Source organism: Podarcis vaucheri, assembly GCF_965113315.1.
Source record: "Podarcis vaucheri genome assembly, chromosome: 16".
Classification (NCBI taxonomy): domain Eukaryota; kingdom Metazoa; phylum Chordata; class Lepidosauria; order Squamata; family Lacertidae; genus Podarcis; species Podarcis vaucheri.
Genome location: NC_138754.1, coordinates 18,213,638 through 18,241,031, shown reverse-complemented (window position 1 = coordinate 18,241,031; position 27,394 = coordinate 18,213,638). Strand labels below are relative to the sequence as shown.

Here is a 27,394-nt window from a genome sequence, read left to right as displayed (position 1 = left end):
AAGCCCCATCAGGTCTTCCATTCCCTGACCAAAGAACTTCTTGCTGCAGGCATACATCATACTTTAAAGTTGTTCTTCCCCTGTGATGGGGCAGCTGATGTGGGTGTAGCAAATAATTGGAAACCCCACCTTTGTATCTCATCTCTGCCCTGAGCTCACACCTGTGCTGTGGGGGCAATGATATGGCTCAGGAGCAGAACACCTACTTGGCATACAGAATGCCCTGGGCTCTATTTCTAGTGCTTATCAATATTGTTATTATTTAAAGGTTCAGGTCAGAGGGGTTATGAAGGCCCTCCTCTACATTGGAGAGTTTGTCAGCCAGCGCAGCCAATTACTGGGCTCTATGGACAAGACGTCTGACTCAGGAACATGGGAATTACCTGACAGGCGCAAGGGTGGCTGACCCTCAGTCTGGGGGTCTGCTCTGGATTTCTGAACAAAATTTGCTGCCTCGATACCCCACTAGTTTGGGCGGGCCAAAAGGAAAATTAGACGAGGGCAAAGTGATGCAAGATTGGTCTGACGACCAGGGAAGTGGGCATTCATCTGTTGCTTGGAGAGGGGGGCGATCATGTCCTCTCCTCAGTGCTCAGTTTGTTCAGTTTAAGAGTTTCTCTGTGTGGTGACTGCCTGGAGTTCCAGGAGCAAAGTATAAAAGGGTGCTGGCAGTTAATAGCTAGCGGCTGGCTACCTGCCCAGGATATTTCGCAGAACTTGCCCAAGGTGTAGCATAGATAAGAAGGTCCTGATAGAATCTCAGTAGGTTGGTAAGTTTAAAAGTAGAAAAGTGAGAAAAAGGAAAATTTAGTCCTGCTATCTGCGGTGCTCCGAAGCCTGCTTGCTAAGCCTTCGCCATCTTGGAACCACCACCCCCCCTCAGTGGATCTGCACAGATCCACTGGGGGGGGGGGAGAGACTGTCCTGTGGGTGTGAGGAGAGTGTGGGGTGACCACACCTTCTGTTGGCCACACCTGCAGATGACCTGCATCCACCAGGGTGCAGGTGGCATTCAGACCAGAAAAAGTTAGCCACCCCTGTTGTACAGTGTCTTGTTGCGACATTTACATGAAGCACCTTTGAGTGTTTGTAATAGGTGCATAAATCCTGGGTATTATGGGGGAGGCTGCCAGCCCAGAGGTGGAGGAACCTGCTCTTTGCGGAGTGGGGTCCTTAGGTTAGATGCGCCAATATCACAGCTGGGAAGAGCTGCAGCTGAGGGGTGGGGCAGTTTGGATCCTGGGTTTGCGCTCCTGGGCTGGGGGTAGCATTGGGCTAGAGCAGAAAATTTGACTTAAGGCCATCATGCAGTGGCTGGGACCAGATTTGTATCCAGGGCCCTTTTCAGCCCTAAACCAGTTCCCATGCTGTCTCCTCACAGGCTTACTGGCGTGGGTACCAGCAACGGAGGCGTTACCTGGAAAGGCTGCGGCATTTCCAGAAGAACACAGGTGCTGTCATCAAGGTATCTATTTTATTCCTCTCCTTAAAGCCCACCTTTTGCTGTCACCAGCACCAGTATTTTATGGGCCATGAAACAAACAATAAACCACCAGATCAGTTGCATGCCTGTCCATGTTTATTTGTTAACAAAATAAATCAGGTTAAGGGGAGAGATACTTTTGAGGGGGGGGGTTGCCTTTCTTTTTCTTTGACTCATCAGCCAAAAATGGTCTTGTCACACCTGTGCTGTTCCTACTGCTGTGTTCAGATTCAAGCCTGGGTACGGATGTGGCAAATACGCAGGCGATATCAACAGAGATTGGCCTACTTCAGGAAGAATGTGAGTAGGTTGTGTTTTTCCCACACCCACCCACCTATGCACAACAGCACTGTAAAATTGCCTTGCTGGGTCGCACCAAACCCATTTTTAACCATAGTCAACCAGGTGCTCCAAAGTAGTTAGTGGTGGTATAGTGGTTATTATAGTTGTTGTTGTTTTTATTATTATTAAAATTTTGTATACTGCCCTTCATCCAAAGATCTCAGGGCAGTTCACAGCCTAAAAATACAGAATAAAACCACAAAGTACATAATTAAAAACAAGAACGAAACCAATAATCCCTCCTCCCACAAACACATTTAAAAGGCCGTGGAATATTAATTAGCCAAAGGCTTGGTTGAAGAAGAATGTTTTTACCCAGCGCCACAGATGCATAACGAAGGTGCCAGATGCCGGATGAGTATTTTATAATAATGTATTTAAATGGTGAAAGCTGCCTTGAATCCCCACTTGGGAAAAAGTAGGGATCTAAATGCATTAAATAAATAATAAATATACCCACTGTGATTTTGCAACTGCTGTTTGCCACCAGGGTGTTTTCGTACCCCTTCCCTGCTCCCGCATTCCAACCACTTTCCCTCTTTTGACATCCCTCGACAGGTCAAGGCCGTAATCAAAATCCAGGCATTTCTACGAGCTAACAAGGCACGAGAAGATTACAGGATGTTGGGTAAGTACCTGGGTTTCATGCAACCTGAGTTTGCAAACTGGCCTAATTGCAATGTAACACCAAGCCAAGGTTTGTTCAACAAACCACGAGTTAATCACAAGTTGTCAAACAGACCATTGAACGTACCATTGCTTGGTTTCCCCCCTTCCCCAAGGTTTGGCTTATTCAGCAGCTGCTCTTGCCTTCTGCCTTTGTAGCTTGGTGAACCTCTGAGGTGGGGCAGCCAAACAAAACCACGGCTGTGCTGAGTACACATGTAACACCAAGCCATAGTTAAAGCAAACCAAGGTTTGTAAGAGAACAAGAAACTATGGCTTCAGGTGATGGTTTGTTGGTAGCAAGCAAACGATAGCAAAACCGCTGAGCAGGGGGGTGAACTTTGGACTCAAAGCCCTAGTTAGCTCCATCAGGCTGTTAGGGGCCAATTGTGCCCACCTGTCCCATACCGGTTGGTACATGTCAGGCATGGGAAAGCAGAAGAAGTTTGCTCCTAATTCCTTTTTTGAATTAAAAAAGCATCAACTTTTTGATGCAAATGAATTCTTCCTTTGAACCTTCAGCTTGAATTTAAGAAATGCAAAAGAAAAATGCTCCTTTGCTATTCAAAAGATTCTGCAGGGGCTTCCTGTCAGAACCAGTCAGCTTACAGCAAGCTCTGTTGAGACTGGTTGAACTACAGAGTTAACCCACTGGGAACTGCGTAGTACAGCTGACCCCAGCACAAAGCAGGGCTTGTTGGGTCCCCTGACTTCATGGTGACACCAGGCCTTTGGCAGATTGGTGGACTCAGCCGCTTGACAAAATGGGGGAGGTAGTGAAGTGCAGGATCAGGCCTGCTGGCTGGATTCTGTTCCCCACTCCTGTTTTGGGTGATCAAATAAACCATAATTTAACAAATCCTAACTTAGCACAGGCTTGGCCAGTGTGTCTGCATTTAGGTAATAACTTTAAAATTCAAAATTGGCAGGATTCTGCTCCAAAGGGTGGAGTCTTTATCTATGGCTTCAAAACTCTCTACTTACACAGACATGTGATATTATTCTTGGCATTTGTTTTTAAAATCTATTGATACTTTTAAATACTTACCTTCATAACTTACTATTTTTAAACTCTGGTTTTATTGCTATTTTTCAATGACTATTTCATACAGCTTTGTGTAAAGTGCTTGAGATTTCTTATAAATAGCATATCAACCTTGTTATTTATTACTGTTGTTATTATTATTATTTTCAAGCAAACCCTGGCTCCTAAACAACCTTGGAAGTCCATACTGAGCCTTGACTAAGATCCAATGAATATTATTCAATTGGCCAGGATTTGGTGTGTGTTGATGTTGGTTTGGCTCAGCAGATTAACAATGTGTGTAGTTCAGCGGCTTCAGTATTGGATCTAAGGAAGCTTCACATTTCAGTATTTTTGTTGTTATTCTAACCATCTTCCAGGCTTTTTGTACATAGCTAAGTGTCTTACCAGGATGTGGAGAACTTGCTTTCATGTGATGTACTTGGACAAGAGGTCTTACTCTGAAACTGACCAGCCTCTTTCTCTCTCTTTCGTGCTAGTACACAGTGGGAAGCCACCTCTCAGCATCGTCCGGCGTTTTGCCCACCTGCTAGAACGCAGCCAGCGGGACTACTGGGAGGAACTGGAGCTGCTGGATCTCCAGGAGACTGTGGTGAGGGGAATCCGCTTCAATCAGCAGCTGGAGAGCGACCTCAACCTCATGGATATCAAGATTGGCTTGCTGGTCAAGAACAGGATCACCCTCCAGGTCAGAAGGGAGCAGCAGATCCAGGGCTGGTGCCAATTGTCAGGGGCCCTTGGCACGGTGCCTCCAGTGGGCCCCACCCCAATGTGGCTGCCCCTTCCTTTTTTTATGCAGCCACTACTGCCAGAGCAGTGGCAGCCACACCATTTATCTCCCTCCTCACTGGGGCTCCAGGTGGCATTTAGATCTATGTGGTGGGACAGTTTACTTAGGGTGAGCTAAAGTGGCAAGTGGCCACCAAGGATGGGAACCAAGCTAGGCACCCATCCAGAAGCAGCATCACTACCCACCCACCTCTTAAAGGACCATCTGGGCTCCTCCAGTGCCGGGCTTCCTCCTTTGCTCAGCCCTTCTGCCCCTTGCTTTTCTGTTGGGGGGTGGCTTTTGTGACCTCCAAGGACATTCTCTAGAGTAGCCTTTGCCAATCTGGTGCCCTCAAGGTGTTTTGGAGGGCACCAGGTTGGCAAAGTCCATGTTAGCTTCTCAAAGAAGCTGTTGCCATTTAATCCATGATCTTGCTGACCAACCTGTTTGCAGCCTGATTTCTCTGCCATCCAGGGGGATGTAGCCTTGAGTTCAGTAAGAGGCGAGTTCGTTTGTTGTCGGTGCTCTGCAAACAAGGGAGGAATGCTTTGTGTGTGTCAACTCTTCCCCTTGGCAGGAGGTGGTCTCTCACTGCAAGAAGCTGACGAAGAAGAACAAGGAGCAACTCTCTGATCTGATGGGCCGGAGCAAAGAGCAAGGGCTGAAGTCCCTCAGCAGGGAGAAGCGGAAGATCCTGGAGGCATATCAGCACCTCTTCTACCAACTGCAGGTTAGCTGGCGTCTTCCTACACAATACCATGGCAAAAATTAGTACTGTCTATTCTTTTTATTTCATAAAATTTATGTACCATGTGATAATAAAAAAACCAGCAACCTCAAAAGCAATTGGGGTCTGTGACTAATAAGGTGAGGCAAGCTAGCTTTAGGTCTGCACAGGGTGATCGCATCATATGCCCATTTAACTTGTGGAAGTTCAACCAGGGGCAAAGAGAGCTTTTACACTCTGCCTTGCTTGCACACCACCTCCAGAAGCCCCGGGATGCTCACATGGGGGTGGTGCCAAGGCTCTGAATATTCACGTTTTTGCATATATACAGAACCCTTGGAACTGAAACCCCGCGTGAGATGCGATCGTAGTGTACTCAAATCCCCAAAGCTGTCTTTACACTGTTAGCCTTTCTTCACTTTTTGTGATAAAAAGGTTCTTGTTTTTGTTTTGCAGCCTCCTTAATAAAATATTTGCATTTATTTCCCTGTGCAGCCTGTTAAAAGGGAGCTTTGGCCCTGAATCAGGTACCTCATTGCTTGGTTATCTGCTACTGAGCAATTTGTGGGCTTGGGGCTCCAACAACAAGGAGTGAACTGTTAGGCTTGTTTCTGGGCATCCTTGGAATTCACGAACACAAGAGCCATCATGCTCCTGACTCAGGATTTGAATGACTGCAGGCGGTGACGGCAGCGCTACCCAGCAGTGTTGGTTTTCCTTGGACATCGTTTTGAGCTTTAAAGTCTCACCCTCACTTATTCTGTACGAGTTTGCCTTGCACGGGACAACATTTTGGTCCCTACTGCCAAACAGAGGGGTAAAGAAAAACCCTTCTCCATTACATTACACCAAACACTTCTTCATAGTTAAACTATGGAACTCCCTCCCGCAGGAGGCATCAATGGCCAGCAGCCTAGAAGTCTTTCAAAGAGGACTGAGCAAATTTATGCAGGGAAAGGCACTCTATGGCTACTAGCCACAATCAGCTTCCACAGTCAGAGGCAATAAGGCTGAAGCAGATTTTTGCATATGAAAATGTCTCTCCTCCCAGACCCACCCGGTTTATTTGGCCCGGCTGATCATGCAGATGCCGCAGAACAAGTCCACAAAGTTCATGGAGTCTGTGGTCTTCACCCTGTACAATTACGCCTCCAACGCCAGAGAGGCCTACCTCCTGCTCCAGCTCTTCAGGAGTGCCTTGCAAGAGGAGATTGAGTGAGTATCCTGTTTCTTGGTTCTACGTTTTCTCCCTTCTCCCCTTAAGGCTTCTGCCTTCCTTGTCCTGGTTGCTGACAGCATTCTCACCTTAGTAAAGATGTCAGCCTCCCTTTCCTAGGAACTGAGTCAGACCACAGATCCATCTAGTCCCAGTATTCCCTGCCCTCAGTGGCAGCGGCTCTCTGGCATCCCAGGCAGAGGGTCATATCCTATCACCTCAACTAGCGATGATGAAGAGGACTCTGTATGAGGTGCTGGTTTTGTCTTCTAACTGGTTATTTCCGAGTGGCTTGTCACTCTGCCGCATCGCCACATCATTCGCAGTGGCCTGATTTAGTTTATTGTTGCTCTGAGTATGCAGTAGAATGACCTGTCCTTTGTGGAGGCTCCCTGGTGTGTCACTGCTCTGGCGGAACCTGGGAACCCAACCAGATCACTAGTATGCAGAAATATAGACAGGGGGACTAATTTGTTTCTCTTGCTAGCTCCAAAAGTAGACCTTTTTTTCCAGGTATAAAAAGGGCATCGGACGTCAATCAGCCAAAGAGGAACGTTTTCTCCTGGTGCCTAAAGGTGTAGAATGAAGGTGCCAGCCCAAACTCCCTGGGGAGAGCATGCCACAAACAGGGAGCCACCACAGAAAAAGCTTGTGCTTTGAGTACTGTGCTCATGTTGCATTGCAGCTCAACTGCTCCTATCATGCTGCATTCTTGCAGGTCGAAAGTCGATCAAATCCGTGACATCCTGACGGGGAATCCAACGGTTATCCGCCTGGTGGTGAGCTTCTACCGCAATGCCCGTGGGCAGAATGCCCTGCGCCAGATCCTGGAGGGCCCCGTGCAAGAGGTTCTGCAGAACAAGACCCTGAGCATCCGTACCAGCCCTGTGGAAATCTACAGAGGGTGGATCAACCAGATGGAGTCTCAGAGTGGGCAGAAAAGGTCAGGAGGAATGTCTGTATGTGTTTTTGTATCTTCAATTCGGCCTCATTAAAAAAGAAAACATTGAGCTACGTGACTCTTCACAAACAGGTCAATACTGACAGAAGCCTAATATGGCATGATCTAACTTAAAACTTCTTCAAACATAGGCGTTTCGCAGGCCGAAAACTGTTTTATTTCAGAAGCCTGCCTAGGCATATAATTTGTTTTTGTAGTTTGACTGATTCTTATCTGTGTTATCTTTTATGTATATTTGCTTTTCAGTAGGTTTTGTGGATTTTAACTTCATTTTTATCCATAATTTTATGGTTTACGTCGCTTTGAGAGTTCCTAGATTAAAAAGTGTATGAACTTTTCTAAATAAAGAAAATCTTCCTGCAAAAGTCAAATGATGTTTTGGGAAGGAGGGGTTGAGGGGTTCTCTCCTCCTCCCCAGACTGAGGGGGAGGTCAGAGGAAGGAAGTGGTTGAATTGAGGGTGGGTTACAACAATTACAAGGTCCCCTGGTGAGCTTTGTGGCCTAGTGCGGGATCTGAGCTCCCGGGTCTAATGTTTCAACTCATGTCTTTCTTGTTGTTGGTTGGTTGGTTTTGGATGAGGCCTGGAATGCATTTGTGTGTTTCCACAGCAATCTCCCGTACGATGTCAGCCCTGAGCAAGCCCTGGGTCACCCTGAGGTACAGAGGAGGTTGGACATTTCCATCCGCAATCTCCTGGCAGTGACGGACAGGTTCCTCTCGGCCATTACATCTTCTGTGGACCAAATTCCGTATGAATTTATTGTTGTTTCGTGTGTGTTTTTATGATTCACTTTGCTCGGTCATCACAGGGGAAAACAAGATGGCCGCCCAGCTTTCCATCCCATCTTAGAAATCCAGCCGCCTTACGCTGCTTCCCTTCCTTGAGTTTCTGCGTCATACAAGCCACCAGCCTTACACCCCTCACCTTGCAGGGATTCTCCTCCCTTCTCCGCTCCTCACAACCCCCCACATCCCATGCCTATGCTTTCTGTAAACCTAGTGCTAGAATTTGTCTTTAAGGCATAGAATTCATCTGAGCTCCCCAGGTGCAGAAGAAGTACTGAGGAGATAAATCAGGGTCTTGTATCCCTATGAAAATGACAGTATAATGTAATATGAGCTACAGTTTTCACCATAACAGGCACCTTGCTCTCCCTCTGCCCTCCCCTCTAGTTATGGGATGCGCTACATTGCCAAAGTCTTGAAGACATCCTTACGAGAGAAGTTTCCGAATTCTACAGAGGACGAGATCTACAAGGTGGGCATATTTATGGCCTTGAGGGACGGATGGCCGTAATCAGCGGGACAAGAGTTTGAGTTGCCGTTTCTGGGGCACTTTAGCGTGGGCCAAACGCTTGCTGCATCCGTGCCAGGAAGTGACTTTAAGATGGCTGCCACACTAGCCATTTTGTATTCTTCTGGCCCCCGGCTTCTTGAAGGCAGGACTTGGGTCTAAGATTTATAATACTACATTATGAGTACTGCCTGTTGTTCTGTTTTTAATCATTCCTTTAAAGGGCAAGGAGAAATGGCGGGAATCAAGGACTTGACAAAGAGGCTGAGAGAAAGAAGATGTACCGATGTAATCCTGGCATTTTGGCAGAAAGAAATGGCCTCCCTACGCCATAGTATAATACATTAAACAAATATTATCAGTTATTCAATTCTGCTTGGGATGGAAGCTTTAAAATGTTGGGCTCTAACGAAGGCGACCCTGCTCAGTTGTAAATGTTTAACACAGTCGGCCGACCCCTCTCCTAGGTTGTTGGGAACCTGCTCTACTACCGTTTCATGAACCCGGCTGTGGTGGCCCCTGATGGCTTTGATATTGTAGACGTCTCGGCTGGGGTAGCGCTCCACCCCGACCACAGGCGCAACCTGGGCTCCATTGCGAAGGTCTTGCAGCACGCCGCTGCCAACCAGCTCTTTGAAGGGGAAAACAGCCACTTGCGGGTGGTGAACCAGTACCTAGAGGAAACCCACCTTAAATTCAGGTTGGTTTGAAGAACTGCTGAGTGGAATGAGGCCTGGAAACAATGGGCACCTCTCTGCTTGGCCCTTGGGGCTCTCACAGGCCTTGTTTCACACCCTCCTTGGGTGCTTTTGCCTGACTAGAATGTGCTCTTGAACTGTGATCCTATCTCTTGCTTGGCTGGAAGGAGGCTAGAGAGTTGTAGGTGTGTGGAGTGGAGTCCCAGGTTCAGCCCCCAGTGGTCGGCCTGAGAGAGACTCCTGCCTGAAACCTTGGAGAGCTGCTGCCAGTCAGTGCAGAAAATACTCAGCTAGATGGACCCAGTGGTCTGACTCAGTCTAAGGCAGCTTCCTGTGTTCTTATTAATCAATTTCCTTAAGATATTTGGAAGTTAAAACTGAACATACAAAAGCTTTACTGGCTAGCTTTGTACTAATTTTTTCTCTCTTGGCCTTTATGTTTCCATCTGTAAAATGGGAGTATCAGTCAGTTACATTGCAACTGATCCCTGTGCTTCTCTGCTACGCGGCTTTTTTGTTTTGCTGGTTGATTGATTAGAAAAAGAGAAAAAGAAAAGAGTAGATCCTGCAAGTCTCAAGTCTTCCCACCTTTACCTTAAGCCACTAATATGTTACGTCAGACTACTAAAGAATCAAATGTATGGACTTTTATGCATGACTGCATTGAATTAAAGGCATCATGGAGAGTGTCAGGCCTCCAAATATCCTAGCCTTGAAGGAAACGACCTGATTTGAGCATGAGTGTGTGGAGAGGGGGACACCCTTCATGGTTTGATTTGGTTTTTCATTCTGCACCTTCTAGAAGATTCATCAGTGCTGCCTGTTCTGTCCCTGAACCAGAAGAGAGGTTTAATGTCGACAAGTATTCAGAGATGGTGGCCATCACAAAGCCAGTGGTCTACATAACAGTTGGGGAGCTAATTAACACACATAAGGTGAGGGGGTGAAATTAAACTTACTTACTTACTTTGCCAAACCTTTATTAGGTATTACAAATATAGGCCATCATAAAACATCCATATATATATATAATTTTAAAAGATATACAAATAAACAGCCATGTAAAAATAGGTAATAATGAGGATTTTTATGGAGTTTCTTCCTGCTAAATAGTGCCATTCATCACTCTATCTATTGATAGAGTCACCCTTGCAGTTACTTCCGGGTTAATGTCAGACACATAGAATCTGATATTTTCATTGTGCCATGATGCTAGACTACCCAAAAAAGGGGACATCGCATGTGTTTGCTTAGCTGGTTGCACAATGGACAGTAGAAAAGGATATGTTCTACTCTGTCTGGCACATTCAAAACACATCTGCAATGTCTATCATTTCTGGGGATGTTTCAATATCTGCCCTTGACAAAAGTTGAGGGGGAAATGTTCAGTCGGGTGAACATAAAGGCCCTGTGTTGGACTGGAATTATTATTTTTGAAATATAAGTGGCCCTGTTATCTGTTGGATTTAAATGATAAAACTTGGGGAAGCAAATTCTTTTTACAGCTGACTCGATGTTTTGTTTTTCAATGTCCCTTAATCTGATTTGAATATTACAATAAATATATTGCTCACTTGAATTATACTAGAGTTCCAAGTCAATACCAATAGATCTGATTTTGCTATGTAAGAATTGGAACCATCTGGATTTATAAGAGTCCTTAAATAAGTCAGAAAGCAGACTTGAATGCTGGCAACAGAAATGGCAATGCAACCAGTACTTTCTAGTGATAGCCACTACCCAATATTCCATCATGTGTATACCTAGTTCTGCACACATTGTCTCATAGTTGATTGAACTCGGGGGGGGGGGGGGGCAGAATACGTCTCAAGAAACTTGAGTGTATCATTTCTAAATCACTATAATATACCTGGCCAAAGGTCTGTTTTATGCCAGGTCTCTCTCTCTCTCTCTCTCTCTCTCTCTCTCTCTCTCTGTGTGTGTGTGTGTGTGTGTGTGTGTGTGTGTCTTTGTCTTTTTGTAGGCCTTCCACAAGATGGTTTATGGGTGGGATGTGTGTGGGTAGTACCACTCACTTTGGGAACCACTGATCCAAACTATGAACGATGAAGTTATTAACAAATGGTTCACAGAAAACACTAAGCCAAACAGTGGTTCTCAACCTTGGGTCCCCAGATGTTTTTGGCCTACAACTCCCATGATCCCTAGCTCACAGGACCAGTGGTCAGGGATGATGGGAGTTGTAGGCCAAAAACATCTGGGGACCCAAGGTTGAGAAGGGCTGGAACTTTAGAAGGAACATTCAAACCTGTGGGTTTATGGAGTAAAGATCGCGGCAACAGTGCTCCTGCCTGGTTCTGATGCTACTGTGCTACCCGAATGAGCCACAATTTTATTGTTCTTGATTTGCCACTCATAAACCATGATCCTGGGTTCAGATATTACCTTAAACCAAACCATGGTTTAGTGCCTGGTAGCCCAGTAGCAACAGCACTAGGGGAAGAATGATGTGGCTGTGGTCTTCACTCTGGGAACCTTCAGGTTTACTTGTTCACACTAAGCTATCATTTTCTGGGGATATTAGTAATTAACTGTGGCATTGATGCACTGTCATAGCACCCTCTTGTGGCAATGAGTTCAGTTGGCTACCTTATTCTTCTTGATTCATTTTTCTTTCACTTCCCCACTTCCATTTTTGTTCTAACTCCTGTTCCCTTTTTAAACTGGATTTTTACATCTGTTTTTAAAATAAAGTGGCATTTTATATTTATATTGGTTAATTGGTGCTTTCAGCATTCTGATGCATTTATTTTATTCTGGTGTCCTTGTATGTTTCTTTGAATGCCTTTTTGGCAGAAAAGCAGCCTAAGATATTTATGCACATAAATAAACAAGCAATGCATTTATGGCCTTTTTTTCTCTGCCCATCTCTCTGCCTTTGGTAATTTGATAGTTGCTGCTGGAGCACCAGCGTTCCGTGGCTCCTGATCCTCAAGACCCTCTACACGAACTTCTAGAAGACCTTGGAGGCTTGCCCACCATCCAGTCTCTAATGGGTAAAGCACAGCACAAATTTCAACTTGACAAATTTCATTTTCCAGAGGGATAGTTGTGCTAGTCTCTCTTGCAGGAAAAGCGACGAGAGTGACTTGTGGGACCTTAAAGACTAACACATTTATTGTGGCATAAACTTCCATGAATCATAGACCCACTTCATCAGATGCATGTTGCCAGAATGATAACCCAGTTAACACTCCTAAGAATGTGGGGGTATTGGCAATAGAAGTGCTATCTTGAACAGTCCCTGTGATAGGAGGGGGAGAGATCACTGATAAGGACTGGGTAGGGAAGTAAAAGAATAAAGTATAGTTCAATTCTTCAGGCTTACCCACAACCCTTCCTGAACATTGAGGCCCCTGTCTATTCATTCGCACGCATGAGTAAAGACTTACTTTTCATTTGTAAAAATATTTCTTTCTTGCAGTATTTGTGGCCAATACCAGGTGGAATATGCTATTCACTGTCTGTTGATCTGTCCTTTATATGGGAATCCAAGAGAGATTTCTGAAACCTTTGCTGACATACTGAAGCAGGAATGCCTTGGTAGAAACAAAGTGGCTCTTTTTTGCACTGGCAGCAAAAAAAGACGAGAAGGAAAGAGTTAGATTATATTGCTATGAATTGTTTTGGAGATGCTGAGGTTTAATCTGAAGCTGAGATAGCTAGTGGTACTTCTGATTTTTCTTATTTTATATTATTGATGTTTGTTTTATTATTATTTGCAGGCGACAGTGTGGGAAATGGAGCCAATGGGACTTCGGAGCAAACTCTGACTCAGCTCGCTAAGACGGAAATTTCACTTATCCTTGGCAACAAATTTGCTGTGGCGGAGGCCAATATTGAGGGGGGAAAGGATACGGAAAGCTTGTTGTTGAGGTGGGTGGATGACTGCATTGTAACAGGCCTACCCTGGCTTTTGGGGTACAAATGCTATCTGAGGACTCATGAGGCTGTTTCTATATCTTAAAGATATAGTTTTAGGTGTATCAATTATAGCAAAAGCCTTTTTGAAAAGGATGATGATGCATAACCACTCTGGGCTCATACAGGAAGAATAGTTAGAATTGCAATGAATAACAACCACTAAGAAAGTGACCAGAGTAAACAATGGACACGCCCACATTTAAAGACCTGAAACCTTTCGAATATTAAATAATGTCAGAGACAGAGCAGAGTGCATCACTATCATTTTTGTAACTGGCAGAGAATTACAAGCAAACCCACCCAAACAGAAAAAATGGTGTTTGCGTGTGAATTGACTTCCTGGGCAAGATATATAATCTAGGTGCTCCCAGGAAGCTGCCTAAATTTGTGCAGGGTGAGAGCCAAAATCCCATGCCTAAGATCCTGGTTCTTGTTCCAACAACCCAGTGTGAAATTTTGCCTAAAGAAGAGATGTCCTTGCCCAGGTGCCTGTCAATCCTATTTTGCTGTGAATGTAAGATGCTTTAGACTGAGTCAGCTCATTGGTCCATTAAGCTCAGTACTGCTGAACATCAGGCTTTGCCCAACCTAGTGTTGTCTAGATGTTTTGGACCACAACTCCCCTTCACTTCAGCTAGCAAAGCCGTAGTCCAGTGTGTAGGCCAAGTTGGCTGGGGCTGATAGAACTTGTAGTTCAAAACATCTGGAGAGTATGATATTGGTGGAAGCTGGTCAACGCTGATAGTAGTGGCTCAGCCAAAGGAATATTTTTCAGCCCTTATTTCCATGGTAGTTTTAACTGGAAATTCCAACAACTGAACCTGGGCATGCAAAGCAGACCCTCACCTCCTGTTTGCTGAGGTTTCGTAGAGATCTCCAGCTAGAATGATAAAGCAACTATCCTGCATTACAGCACAGTAATTGTATGGGGGTGGGAGAGCTGAAAGGAATGCCGAGATATTTCATCAGGAGGCTTAGTTTGGTCAGAATCAAGTATACACTTCCAGAGTTAACGCTGAATACATTACACCTGGTAAATGAGCCACAAAAGCCGCTAGAGGGCCATGAAAATTTGTTTTCTGAGCTTTTTAGACTCGGCTGCCCATGTACTGTCTGAAACCAAAGGGACACATTGGTTGCCAGATGTAACCCCCCCCCCTCCAGCTCTCTTACCCCTCCCCCACTATTGGTTTAGGAAATGCTTGGGGGAGGTGGGGCAAGTGAAAATGTCCTTTCTCTGCAGATACCAAAACTGGATCACTATCTTCTTTTGTCTTTTAAAGCACTAAGCAGATGCTGGTTGATGTGATCCAGTTCCAACCTGGCGATTCTCTTGTGGAGATACTGCAGACGAAGGCATCAGAGGATCAGGTAAGTCCATTCTGTAACATAGGTGCCTGTGTGTACTGCAGAAAATGGAAGGCACAGCCGAAAGGTTTTTAAGTTGTTAAAAACAAAATCAATTTCTGGATGGATAAATATTTGCAAGTAAATCTTGAGTGTATGCAGTTAGGGAGAAAAAAATTGTTGTACCAGGCTATCTGAATGATCAGGAGACCATTTCTCACTCTTAGTAAGTGAAATTCAGCATGTAATGATTGGCCATCGATGCAGCTTTAAAGCTAATAAAAGCCATCATGCAGGACATCGGCAAGGCACCACTCTCCCTTCCCACCTACTGTGAAATATTTTCACTTTAGTAGAAAAGCATGAGCCAGTCTTCTCTTTCTCTCCAGGAAGCCCTCCACCACCACCTTATGAAGAGAAGGGCCTTATGCAACACCCAAGCCCCAGAAAAGCTGAGATGCAACCAGACTCTGGTCAGTAACAGCCACCTCTCAATAGCAGAGAAGCAGCGGATCATCCTCAAGAATCTGCGGCGTCTTGAGAGCCTGGGCATGGTGGACTCTGCCAACCAGTACCAGGACATCATCAATGAGATGGCCAAGGTATGCAGGGCTCTGTGCCTGAGAAATCTCAAGGGAAGAACGAGACAATGAGCAGCAAATGGAGAAGATGTACCATGCATCACAAGGGGCAAAATACTTTTTATTGCTGGGATGGATCTATAGCTATCTGCCTTCCCTTACCTGGTACCCTCAAGTTGTTTGGAACTGCAAGTCCCTGTCGGCACAGCCATATAATGCTGTGGCTGATGGGAGTTGTAGTCCAAACCATCTGGAGGGTGCTCATTAAATCTCTTTTTAGCCAAAACAGCAGGGCGGTCCACCTTGGGGGAAGGGCTTTGGCTTGGTGGGCAAACATCTACTTTTCTTGCTGAAAGTCCCAGGTTCAATTCGCGGCAGCATCTCCAAGTGAGACTTGGAAACAGCATTCAAAACTCCTATTGTTCTAAGTGCGTTTTGCGACAGGGAATTTCATTAGCGCGAGCCATTTCTGAGCTCTGGGCACAGTACTGAGCCTAAGATTTCAGATTAAAACTTGCCACTGCTGGTAGAAAAGGAGGACCTATTTCTGCCTCCCCACTTCCAGCCACTCTCTGAAGACTAGAGGAGGGCCCTTCGTAAGAATATTAGGGGGCAGGCAGGGGAAGTATGGCTTCGTTTTTTGCAGTCTTCAGATGAGGACCATGTGAAAAGTGAACATAAGATTTCAGCTGCAGTTCATTCATTTTCAGCTTTGCATTCTTGTTTTTTAAAAAGTGCACCTAGGCACTCCATTGCAGCGCCCATAACCTAGGCTTAAGGGGCCATTTAGCTCCTAGATTTCATATCTCAGTTTCTAACACTGCTTGGAAATACTCCCTGCCTGAAACCCTGGAGAGCTGCTGCCAGCCAGTGTAGATAGTATTGAGCTAGAAGGGCCAATGGGCTGACTACATTAAAGGCAGCTATAAAATAACAATAACCCCAGCAAGGATAGCAAAGAAGATTAAGGAAAAGAACTGGGAGGAAAATGAATGCAGCATAACAAGGAAGGGAGAAATAATTGCTTTGTGTGCTTCCAACGGTCTCAGCTTACGCTGGGCCAAATCTCCTTTGCACATACCCTGCCCTTCTCGCCCATAGGACATCCGCAACCAGAGGAAGTACCGACAACAGCGCAAGATGGAGCTGGCCAAGCTGCGCCAGACTCTGCACAGCCTCAGCACCAAGAGGATGTTTTTTGAGGAGCAGGTCGACTACTACAGCCAGTACATCCGGACGTGTCTGGACAACCTGGCAGCTAGAAACAAGTAAGCCTGGTATTAATCTCAGACTTGTAACTGATGCACCTGAGTCAGAAATTGTGTATGTGTACGCGGGCTGTAGCTCAGGGCTTGTTCTCCGCTTGCATCAGGTCCCTGGCAAAATGTGGTGTGGCCAAGGGTATCTATGCCCTGGTAACCTCCATGTTGGATTACTGCAATGGGGCTTCCTTAAGGATTTTGCTTTTAGGTAATTACCACTCTGTCCTTCTTGGCACCTTCATTTTCTATCATGTATTTTTTTTTTAATTCTGTGAAAATCCCCGAGATCTTCTGATGAAGGGCACAATATAAATTTAATCAATAAAATGAAATGAATAAATCTCACTTCCATCTGAATTCAGTTGTTCATGCTACCTACACTCATACATTCTGGCCAGGCCAAAGCACTTGAGGGGAGGGCTCAAAGCAGGGCGAGTTTGGTGGTGGTGGGGTGGCTGGAGAGAATCCTTAGGGCTGGATAGAGCTCTTTGGAGGGCCAATTGTGGCACTTGGGCCTGAAGTTACTTTCCCCCTCCCCCTGCTGTATACAGTCATACCTTGGTTCTCTAACAGAATGTGTTCCGGGAGTCCATTTAACCCCCAATACCATTCGAAAACCAAGGCGCGGCTTCCAATTGGCTGCAGGAGTGTCCTGCAGCCAATCAGAAGCCGTGGTGGACGTTCGGCTTCCAAAAATCGTTCAAAAACAAGAACTCTCACTTCCATATTTCAATTGTTCAGGAGCCGATTTGTTCGGGAGCCAAGGTGTTTGAGATCCAAGGTCCGACTGTATATCCTTGCCAAAGAGTTTTCTTCTTATATTTTTACTGCTGCTTTTATCGTATGGTTTTTATAATCCTGTATATGTGAGCCTAGCAGTTCAAAAGCACATCAAAGTGCAAGTAGATAAATAGGTACTGCTCTGGCGGAAGGTAAACGGTGTTTTCATGCGCTGCTCTGGTTCGCCAGAAGCGGCTTAGTCATGCTGACCACATGACCCAGCAGCTGTATGCCGGCTCCCTTGGCCAATAAAGCGAGATGAGTGCCGCAACCCCAGAGTCGGCCACGACTGGACCTAATGGTCAGGGGTCCCTTTACCTTTTACCTTTATATGTGAGAAAGAGTGTGTGTGAGGGTGGGGGGATGGCCTGCATGAACCTTCCCCCAGGGGTTGGCCAAGGGCGTGGGTGACCGTCTGGCCTAAAAGGACTAGCCAGCCCTGGGCTACACCAGCAGTTGAGGCATTCTCTGACTCAGCTTGTGTTCAGTAAAGAGGGCAAGTAGATGGGCAGAGTCGGAAGGGACCATTAAGGTTGTTAAAAAGGCCCTGTCTACAAACACCATTCATATCCCTTTCTTTTACAGGCCCAGCAAGAAACAGGCAACCTTGCATTACACGGCAGCCCGCCTCTTTGAGAAAGGTGTTTTGCTGGAGATTGAAGACCTGCCAGCCAGCCAGTAAGTCCAGGCGCCTCCTGCCCTCTCCAGTTCCATCCAATCGAAACTACAGCTCCTCTCTCCATGCTCTCAGGCTTTTGGAACTAGCCTCTCCCCAGAGTGTTGGTTCTTGAAATTGGCTGCCAGCTCGTTTGCATGGTCTGCTAGTGTGAGCCGTCCAAGGTCGACCCGGCAAGCTTGCACAAAATCAGAGTTTCTGTTCCATATGGAAGGGCTTTAGCTCAGTGGCGGAGCATGCATTTGGTAGCCGAGTTTGATTTGTTCACTACTGAAAGCCAAACCACTAGCCGCTATTCCATGCTGTCACTTGGTACCAAGAATTATCCCATGATCCTGACCTTGGGTGCTCTCTTTCTCCCCTATGGTTTTAAAATTGCCATCATTCCCCCCCCCCTCCTCCCTCTTTTCCCAGACTCAGGAATGTGATATTTGAAATAATCCCTTGCGGTGAAGCTGGCAAGTTCCAGGTGAAGGCAAAATTTATGGGAGTTGACATGGAGAAATTTCAGCTCCACTACCAGGTAAGGAGCTGGCAGAGCTGTCCTTTTGCTCAAATTATAGCATTGCCAGTGTGCAACTCTAGGTCCACAAGGGCAGTTCCATTCTTATGTTTATTTCCAAGGAGCTCAAGGTAGTGTGCTTTATTGCTATTATAATTAATTTATTAATCCTCTTCTAAATCTCAAGGCAATTTAAAACATTTTAAAAGACTGAAATCAGCAAATAAACAAAAAAGCAGACTAAAACACACAACAGCATCTGGGTAGGCTTGTTGAAACAAACAATTTTTTTAGCAGGAGCCAAAGAGTACAGTGAAGGTGCCTGCCTTCTATCAATAGGCAGGGAGTTCCATAGGGCAGACGCTCCCACACTTAAATGCAGCTGACTTTCCTCTCTCCATACCTGCTCTTTCTCAGGACCTCCTCCAGCTCCAGTATGACGGTGTCGCCATCATGAAAATGTTTGACAAAGCCAGAATCAACGTCAACCTCCTGATCTTCCTCCTCAACAAGAAGTTTTTCAAGAAATAACTGAAGGCCTGAGGGTCAGATGGGCACCAATGTCTTCTAGGGGTGGCTCGATGGTACCAAAGAGACAGTGGTGCTCACAGTGCTTTTGTGTTGAACCGCAAGCAAGCCCACGATAATCAACTCAAAATTCCTGATTCTGGCTTAATTCTCAGTGGGGTGGTGGTCAACCTGCAGCCGGGCTGGACCACTTCAGAAAGACAGGACTGGATGCTTCTCTGCACAAATTTTTGTTTTCTTTTAATCCTGGCATGTAGAATGCTTGCATCTCAGGGAGAAGCCTAAGCTGGACCTGTTGTCTCTGGGATCGTTTACAATGTGCTGGGAATTTGCTTGTACAGTGGGGTCTTCCATAATAATGTGGGACCCCATGTACAGTCACTAGATGCAAGTATTTTTAAAGTCACAAAGGCTGGATTTATCAGAGAGGAGAGGGGGATATTTATGCTGTGCCAGCCTTCCTCAACCCGATGCCCTCCAGATGTTTTGGTCTACAGCTCCCATCGGCCATAGCCAGTGCATGCTGGGATCAATAGTCCAAAGCATCTGGAATGCACCAGATTGGAGAAAAGCATGCTCAGCAATCCTTCAGCAGGCAGTCTCTGATGAAGAGTCAACCATACACTCCCCAATTAGTGATGGGTGGAAATTTTACACACCAGGAAAATTTCACTCCTATTCTGCTTTGTTTTTCTGTGTCTCTGATTTCTACTGATTCCATATGTGTCCGTGTTACTTCCTTCTTTGATGCAACTACAACAGAAAATAAGTTCCAATAGACTTGACATTAGAGATACCAAAGACCCTCAACTGTTGTTTTTTTAAAATTCCAGTGTGCTTTTTAAAAAAAGTTATTTATATCAGTGCATTTTTTAAAATAATGCTTGGAATGCTATTGCAAAAATACTGAAAACTAAGGGCCCCTGCCTGATCTCTGGAAATACAAGTATTGACCGGCAAATGTTTAATTATGATATCTAGTTTGCATTAATGCTGTCAGCTGCTGGGTTATATCATTATTGCTGCTTTAAGATATATTCCACCATTCAGAAACATTTAGATTTGGTTTATGTAATTGCTGAACTAGTGGAAGTCTAGTGGGCTTTTTTAAAAGTTATATATTCAAGGGATTTGAAAATAAATAAATAGAATTGTATTTAATTTGTGGGTCATAATTCATTCTTAATAGAGTTTCAAAGATGAGTGCTTGGGACAGCCTTTGTCAACCTGGTTCCCTCCAGATGCTTCTGACGACAACTCCCATTGAACCCAGCTGGCATGGCCATTTTGGACCACAATTATTTATTGGTAGTATTTACCCCAGAGAGTGAAAAGGTTCCTTCTGAATATGAAGGGTTCAGTCTGCCTCTTGAGTGTTACTTAGTTCAGCCTTCACCAAATGTCTTCATTCCAGGTGCTTTAGACTACAAAGCCCATCAGCAGCTACAGCTGTGCTGGCTGGGGCTGATGGGAATTATAGTCAGTGATGGAGCTAGATCAGTGGTTAATAATAATAATAATAATAATAATAATAATAATAATAATAATAATAATAATAATTTATTTATTTATTTATTTATTTATTTATTTATACCCCGCTCATCTGGCTAGGCTTCCCCAGCCACTCTGGGCGGCTTCCAACAAAATATTACAATACCATAATACAACAGTGTGGCAGGAGAGGATGGCAAGTGTGGTGTAAAGATTCAGGGACAACCAAAGAAACATGAAGACATTTCAGTGCAATATGGTATAGTATAGTAATATATATATATATATATATATATATATATATATATATATATACACACACACACACAGTGGTGCCCCGCAAGACGAATGCCTCGCAAGACAAAAAACTCGCTAGACGAAAGGTTTTTTCATTCGCGATTTGCCTCGCAAGACGAATTCCCCTATGGGCTTGCTTCGCAAGACGAAAACGTCTTGCGACTTTGTTAAACCGTTTAAACCGTGCTTCGCAAGAAGAAAAATTCGTTAGACGGCAAAAATTGCGGAACGAATTAATTTCGTCTTGCGGGGCACCACTGTATATATAAAAATCTGCAGAATATGGATAGCTATCTCTTCAAAATGAGAGCAAGAGCATCAAGTGATATTGAGGACAATCCTAGTTATGTTTTGCAGTGTTGTTCTTATCAATAAAAAAATAGGTGTGGCATGAGCAAGTTTTTATTCTGAAAATGTGGCTCAGAGAAACCACCGAGCTAGATAAATTTAGACCAAAGACTTAACTGCTTCACATAGCCATCTAAAGACAATTAGTATTTTTTCCTCCCACCTCTATCCCATGCTTTCCAACTGCTTCTGTATTCCTGTGATGGGGGGGGGGGGATGGGACCCAAACAAAAGTCACTTTCATTAACTGTGATTGAAATGCAGATTTGCATTTTAAAAACTCACTTAACTTCTCCCCTAATACTAAATTCACCACTTAGACATGCTAATCGTTCTGGTACATAAATGCCTTAAATAAATAAATGTATTTGCTTTGGGGTAAAGTGTCATTTGGTGTAGAAAATGATTGAATCCTTTTAAAGGGAGAGAAACAAGCAGCATCTTTAAACCATTTGTGGGCCACCCGACCTGCCTAGCCCTACCCATTAGGGCCATAGCTCAGTTTCAGAGCAGCTGCTTTGTGTGCAGAAGCTCCCAGGCTCAATCCCTACTGGTGATGTCCCCTGCTTGAAACCCTGGAGAGCTGCTGCCAGTCAGTGCAGACCATGCTGAGCTAGATGAACCCAATAGTCTGACTCTGTATAAGTCTGACTCCTGTGTTTCCTATGAGCAATAACACCGTTTTGTTGAAACACAACTCATCAATGCCAAAACAGAAAATTGGCTCTGTTTCACCTCAGATTTAGAAAAGTGGCCTCTATTACAAGCACAGGAGATAGATGGAAAAACACCCGTTCCAAATAAGAGTTGCAGAGAAGGCTGCTCCACTAGGTGGCATCATTATCCAGGGAACCAGAGGCAAAGGGGACCGGTAATCGTTGGCAGGGTTGGCATCCGTTTTCTCCCAGTCGGCAGCTGATGTTGGAGGTCAAAAGGGCACCCTGCTTCAAACAGGAAAGAGGCGAGGATGGTGAGTGATGGATTTTTCAACCCCTGTTTTAGAAAAAAGTTTGCATCCCAAGGCAGCTTCGAGGCACAGCCTGTGTCCAGCCTTCCCCCAGCTGAGTGCCTTCCAGATGTTCGGGTTGACAGGTCCCATCAGCGCCAGCCAGCACCCCGCTGGGGGGAGGCTGGTTTTGCCTGTAACTTAGCAGTTGTCCATAGTGAATTTCCCAGGTTATGAACAGCCAGGGCTGGGAACTACTCTCCCCTGAGACCCCAGAGAGCTGCAGGCAGCAAGAGCCAACAAAATTGGGTAAGATGGCTTAATGCAACCTTCACCAACCTGGAAGCTTCCAAATGTTTGGGACCACAGCTCCCATCAGCTCTCTTGGGATACAACAGCGCAAGTACCCAGAACTCTGTGCTGGGCAAAAGGAAGAGTTTGGTGTAACCTGAAGCCGAAGCCTTGCAGATTCCCACACTAGTATATGTTGTTCCCAAACTATTTCAAAACAACATTTGGTGTGTGTATGTGCATGAATAACGCTTTTGTTTGCACATGATAAAAGATGCGTTGAAGCTGTGCTGATGGGGCTCACCTGGCGCCTTCATTACATATCTTTATGCACCTGGTGAAAACGTTCCTCTTCAGCCAGGTGCTGGGCTGATTAATGTTCTGTGGCTGATTAATGTTCTGTGGCCTTTTAAATGAGGGAGGTCATCGGCTTCTTATGCTTTTCTTATGTATTTTGTTATTTCATTTTGTATTTTTATGTTGTGAACCGCCTTGTGATCTTCAGATGGAGTGGTATACGAATGTAAATAATAATAATACTTATTATCCTTAGGAAGCAGTTTCTTCCCCAGCTACAGGGATGGGAAAACCTGATGCCCTCATTGGACTCCAGCTCCCATAAGCCTCAGCCAGAATGGCCAACAGCCAGGAATTATGGGAGCTGTAGTCCAGCAACATCAGGTCCCCAGTTCTGCCCTGCTCCCTTCCTGGTCTGAGGAGAGACAGTGCTGAATCTTCTGCTGCTGGCATTTTGTGCTGTTTTTTGCCGCACTCATTTTCTCTAGATGTTCTTGGACTCCAGTTTCCTGCTAGCATGGCAAGCGGTCAGGAGTTATTGGAGCAGCAGTCCAGCAACGGCTGGAGGACACCAGGTTCTCCATCCCTGAAACAAAGGTGTTGCCCACCTGTGGATTTTGCAAGATGGCAGATTGGATGTGCTTCCTGCACCAAGCTCTGCTTTATCCCTACCATGTACCCTGTCACGCTCCTTCCTACATGCTGTGGATGTTTTCCATGGCTCCTGCCACTATCTACTTCTTACCTTCCTGACCACTGTCCACTCCCCACTTTTGGAAACGTCTGAAATTAGTGGTGTGGTCCCATGTTTAGAAACCACCAATTGGATCATATTGCTAACTCAGCTTCCTGCCCTCCTGAGGTGGCCCTTTCGCCACCCTCCCAGTCATCCCATCCAGAGATATCTCCCCAAACAAGAGAGACATACACTTCCCTTAGCAACCGTGTTCCTCTTCCATGGTTGCCATGCCTGACTCTCTCCTCCCCCCATCTTGTCTCATTATTTATCATAATTGTCTGTGAGAGCATAAAGTATGTTAAATGAACTGACAGATTGGGGATGGAATGGAATCAGAAATATAGGATATGCGGGGGGGGGGAGTGTGGGGTTGGGGAGGAGAGAGACAACCCACATGGCCAGGTGAATGAACAGAGGTGTTTTGAAACTGGAGTTTGTGTGAGCTTATTGTTTCAGTCCATCCATATTTTCAAGTGAAATAGTGCAGTTTTATTTAAAATAAATAAATAATGAAAACAGTGTTCTACCAATATTGTGTTATTTGGGGACCCCTTGAAATGCTGTCAAAAGTTCAAGGTGTGCCAAAGGGCAGGTGTTTCTTCGTGGCTAAGGCCACCAATACATTTAAAGTGCCATGATGCTATTTTAAACAGTCATGACTTCCCCACCCCCACCCCCCAAATTCAGGGAGCTGTAATCTGTTAAGGGTGCTGAGAGGAGGCCTCTATTCCCCTCACAGAACTACAATTCCCAGAGCGGCTTAACAGTCCAATCCCTCTTCATGGGGAACTTCATAGGAATTGTAGCTCAACAACAACTATCCTCACTTGCGATTCTCAGTGATTGGCATTCAAAGGCACACTGTGGTTAGTCTGTTTTGGAGCCTTGAACCTGTTTTGGTTTATGGTTTTGTTTGGGAAAGAGCCATAGCTCAGTGGTGAACGTTCCACATTCAATCCCTGACATCTCCGGGAAGGGTTGAGAGAAACTTCTACCTTAAATCCTGGAGAGCCACACTGCCTGTCAGAGTAGACAATACAGAGCTAGATGGTATGACTCGGTATAAGGCAACACCTTGTGTTCCTATAGTGCTGGTTTTTGTGGTTTTATTGTAGGAGCCAGTGTGGTGGTGTGGTTAAGAGCGTTAGTCTCGTAATCTGGGGAACCAGGTTCGCATCCCCGCTCCTCCACATGCAGCTGCTGGGTGACCTTGGGTCAGTCACACTTCTTTGAAGTCTCTCAGCCCCACTCACCTCACAGAGTGTTTGTTGTGGAGGAGGAAGGGAAAGGAGAATGTTGGCCGCTTTGAGACTCCTTAGGGTAGTGATAAAGCAGGATATCAAATCTAAACTCCTCCTCTTCTTCTTCTTCATTGATAATACGGAAAGTTTACTATTATTGTAATTATATTCAGTCATTGGTATAAATAAATAAAAAGTATATATTTTTAATGTAATCTGTTTTGAGGGTCACTTCTACTGAAAAGTGGTACATAAACACATTTAATTACAACAACAACAACAACAATAATGATAATTCTGCTTCCGACCATGGAGGCAAAGCATAGCCACCGTGAATCAGTAGCTGCTGATAGCCTTGTCCTCCCTGAATTTGTCCAATACTCTTTTAAAGCCATCCATGTTGGTGACTATCACTACCTCCTGTGGAAAGGAGTTCCATAGTTCATAATAATAATAATAATAATAATAATAATAATAATAATAAATTTTATTTATATCCCGCCCTCCCCAGCTGAGCCGGGCTCAGGGCGGCTAACAACAATCAAATAAACAATCAAATAATAACACATTCTAAAAATATTTCATTATAAAAATTAGTTAAAATCAAATTGATGGCAACCGATTAAACAAAATTCTGTGCAGGTTGCCAGAGGAGGGAGTCAGGCTGCGCCCTGACCAAAGGCCTGGTGGAACAACTCTGTCTTGCAGGCCCTGCGGAAAGATGTCAAGTCCCGCAGGGCCCTAGTCTCTTGTGCCAGAGCATTCCACCAGGTTGGAGCTGCAGCCGAGAAGGCCCTGGCTCTAGTTGAGGCCAGCCTAACCTCTCTGAGGCCTGGGACCTTGAGGGTGTTATTATTTGTAGACCGTAGGTTTCTCTGTGGGGCATACCAGGAGAGGCGGTACCGTAGGTACGAGGGTCCTAGGCCGTATAGGGCTTTAAAGGTTAAAACCAGCACCTTAAACCTGATCCTGTACTCCACCGGGAGCCAGTGCAGCTGGTATAATACTGGATGAATGTGATCTCGCAGCGAGGACCCCATAAGGAGTCTCGCCGCGGCATTCTGCACCCGCTGGAGTTTCTGGGTCAGTCTCAAGGGCAGCCCCACGTAGAGCGAGTTACAATAATCCAGTCTGGAGGTGACCGTCGCATGGATCACAGTGGCTAGGTCAAGGCGAGAGAGATAAGGGGCCAACTGCTTAGCTTGGCGGAGATGGAAAAATGCCGCCTTTGTTATAGCTGTAATCTGCGCCTCCATAGAGAGGGAGGTATCGAAGATTACACCCAAACTCTTAACGGACGGTGCTGGCACTAATTGCACCCCCGCAAGAGATGGGAGTTGCCCCCTCGATCCCATATCGTCCCGCCCCAGCCAGAGGACCTCTGTCTTCGAAGGATTTAACTTCAACCGGCTCCCACGTAACCATCCAGCCACAGCTTCCAGACATCTGGTCAGTGTGTCTGGGGCCGAGTTAGGATGGCCATCCATCAACAGATAGAGTTGGGTGTCATCAGCATACTGATGGCAACCCAGCCCAAAACTCCGGACAAGCTGGGCGAGGGGGCGCATAAAGATGTTAAAAAGCATCGGGGAGAGAATCGCACCCTGAGGCACTCCACACACCACACACATCATCTATGCACTGGGTGAAGAAGTCCTTCCTTTTATCTGTCCTGAGTCTTCCAACACTCTGCTTCCTTGGATGTCCAAGGGGTGGAATCTTTTGCCTATCCACTTTCCCCACATCATTTTTGGTCGTATCTGAACAAGGTAGGCCTGTCTAGCCTCCCACAGTGGCCAACTGGACCCAGGTGGGAAATCCACTGAAGGCAATGCATAGCCAACCTGGCGAGTAGCCATTGATAGCCTTCTCCTTCTCCATGAATTTCTCTAAGACCTCTTTTAAGGCCATCCAAGTTGGTGGCCATCGTCGCATCCAGTGGGGATGTTTTGTTTGTGATGCTGCTTCCTCATGATGGTGGTGATTGTGGTGGCGGCGGCGGCCTCCTTTTGGGAAGCAGGTTCGCATGAAAGCAGGGAATCGAATGTTTTGCCAACTGTCTGCACTGTGTTGTTGCTGTTGCGTTTGTGTGTTTTCTCCTGTTGCTATGGAAATTCTAAGGGAGACAAGCCAGGAGATCAGGCGGGTGGGCAGGCAGGGAGGGGGGAGGGGAGGTAATGGGTGGAAAAGGAGCTGATGATTAAAATAGATGTTTTGAATTAAGGATATGTAACTGTGCTTTAAACCAAGGCTAGACAACGCAGTGCCCTCCAGATGTCATTGGACTCCAACTCCCATCAGCCCCAGCCAGCATGTTCAATGGTCAGGGATGAAGGTAGCTGGAGTCCAGCAATAATAGCCAAAGGGGCCACAGGTTAGCCACCCTGCTTTTAAATCCATATATACATGTGTGAGAGAAATTTTCTCATGAGAGATGGTGGGTGGGGTGTCAGACCAGGACGACCTAACATCAAATCCCCCGCCCAGCCATGAAGGGGATGGGCCATTCTCACTGTGCTCCTTGGAAGACATGAAGGGAAAAACATATTATGTGTCACTAAGGGGACCTAAATAGAGAAATAAATAGGAAAGCAATGTGGAGGCCTTTATTACATAGATTTCACCCCCTTATAGCAAGGGACCTCCCTTTGTAGGAAATACACCAGGGATGAGGAACCTCATGCCCGGGGGAGTGGTAAATGTGGCCCTTCAGTCTTCTCAATCTGGCCCCCAGAATTCTCCATGGGTAGCTCCTCCTTCTCCTCCACCACACCCCCTCTGCACAGGCCATATCCCATGCCAACTCTGCTTCCTAACCTCCTTGAAAGTTCTGGTCTGGCCAGAATGTGCCCTGAATTCGGATGATGCCCCACGATTGCCTGGATGGCAGACAGAGAGGGCTGTGTGTGTGTGTGTGTGT

The 27,394-nt window shown here is 45.6% G+C and overlaps 1 protein-coding gene across 1 annotated transcript in view; it reads left to right on the top strand.

The window, feature by feature from the left end:
- IQGAP3 (IQ motif containing GTPase activating protein 3) overlaps positions 1-19,985 on the top strand; it is a 38,270-nt gene extending 18,285 nt beyond the window's left edge. Inside the window, exons 20-38 of the mRNA XM_082203879.1 lie at positions 1,382-1,465; positions 1,712-1,783; positions 2,384-2,453; positions 4,016-4,224; positions 4,883-5,035; positions 6,084-6,247; positions 6,967-7,191; positions 7,820-7,960; positions 8,385-8,469; positions 8,973-9,205; positions 10,006-10,138; positions 12,118-12,220; positions 12,950-13,100; positions 14,432-14,519; positions 14,885-15,097; positions 16,178-16,344; positions 17,704-17,796; positions 18,209-18,317; positions 18,714-19,985. Of these exons, the coding sequence (XP_082060005.1) occupies positions 1,382-1,465; positions 1,712-1,783; positions 2,384-2,453; positions 4,016-4,224; positions 4,883-5,035; positions 6,084-6,247; positions 6,967-7,191; positions 7,820-7,960; positions 8,385-8,469; positions 8,973-9,205; positions 10,006-10,138; positions 12,118-12,220; positions 12,950-13,100; positions 14,432-14,519; positions 14,885-15,097; positions 16,178-16,344; positions 17,704-17,796; positions 18,209-18,317; positions 18,714-18,827 (2,607 nt within the window). The 3' untranslated portion in view covers positions 18,828-19,985. The remainder of the gene's footprint in view (positions 1-1,381; positions 1,466-1,711; positions 1,784-2,383; positions 2,454-4,015; positions 4,225-4,882; positions 5,036-6,083; positions 6,248-6,966; positions 7,192-7,819; positions 7,961-8,384; positions 8,470-8,972; positions 9,206-10,005; positions 10,139-12,117; positions 12,221-12,949; positions 13,101-14,431; positions 14,520-14,884; positions 15,098-16,177; positions 16,345-17,703; positions 17,797-18,208; positions 18,318-18,713) is intronic.
- Positions 19,986-27,394: the final 7,409 nt, after the last annotated feature.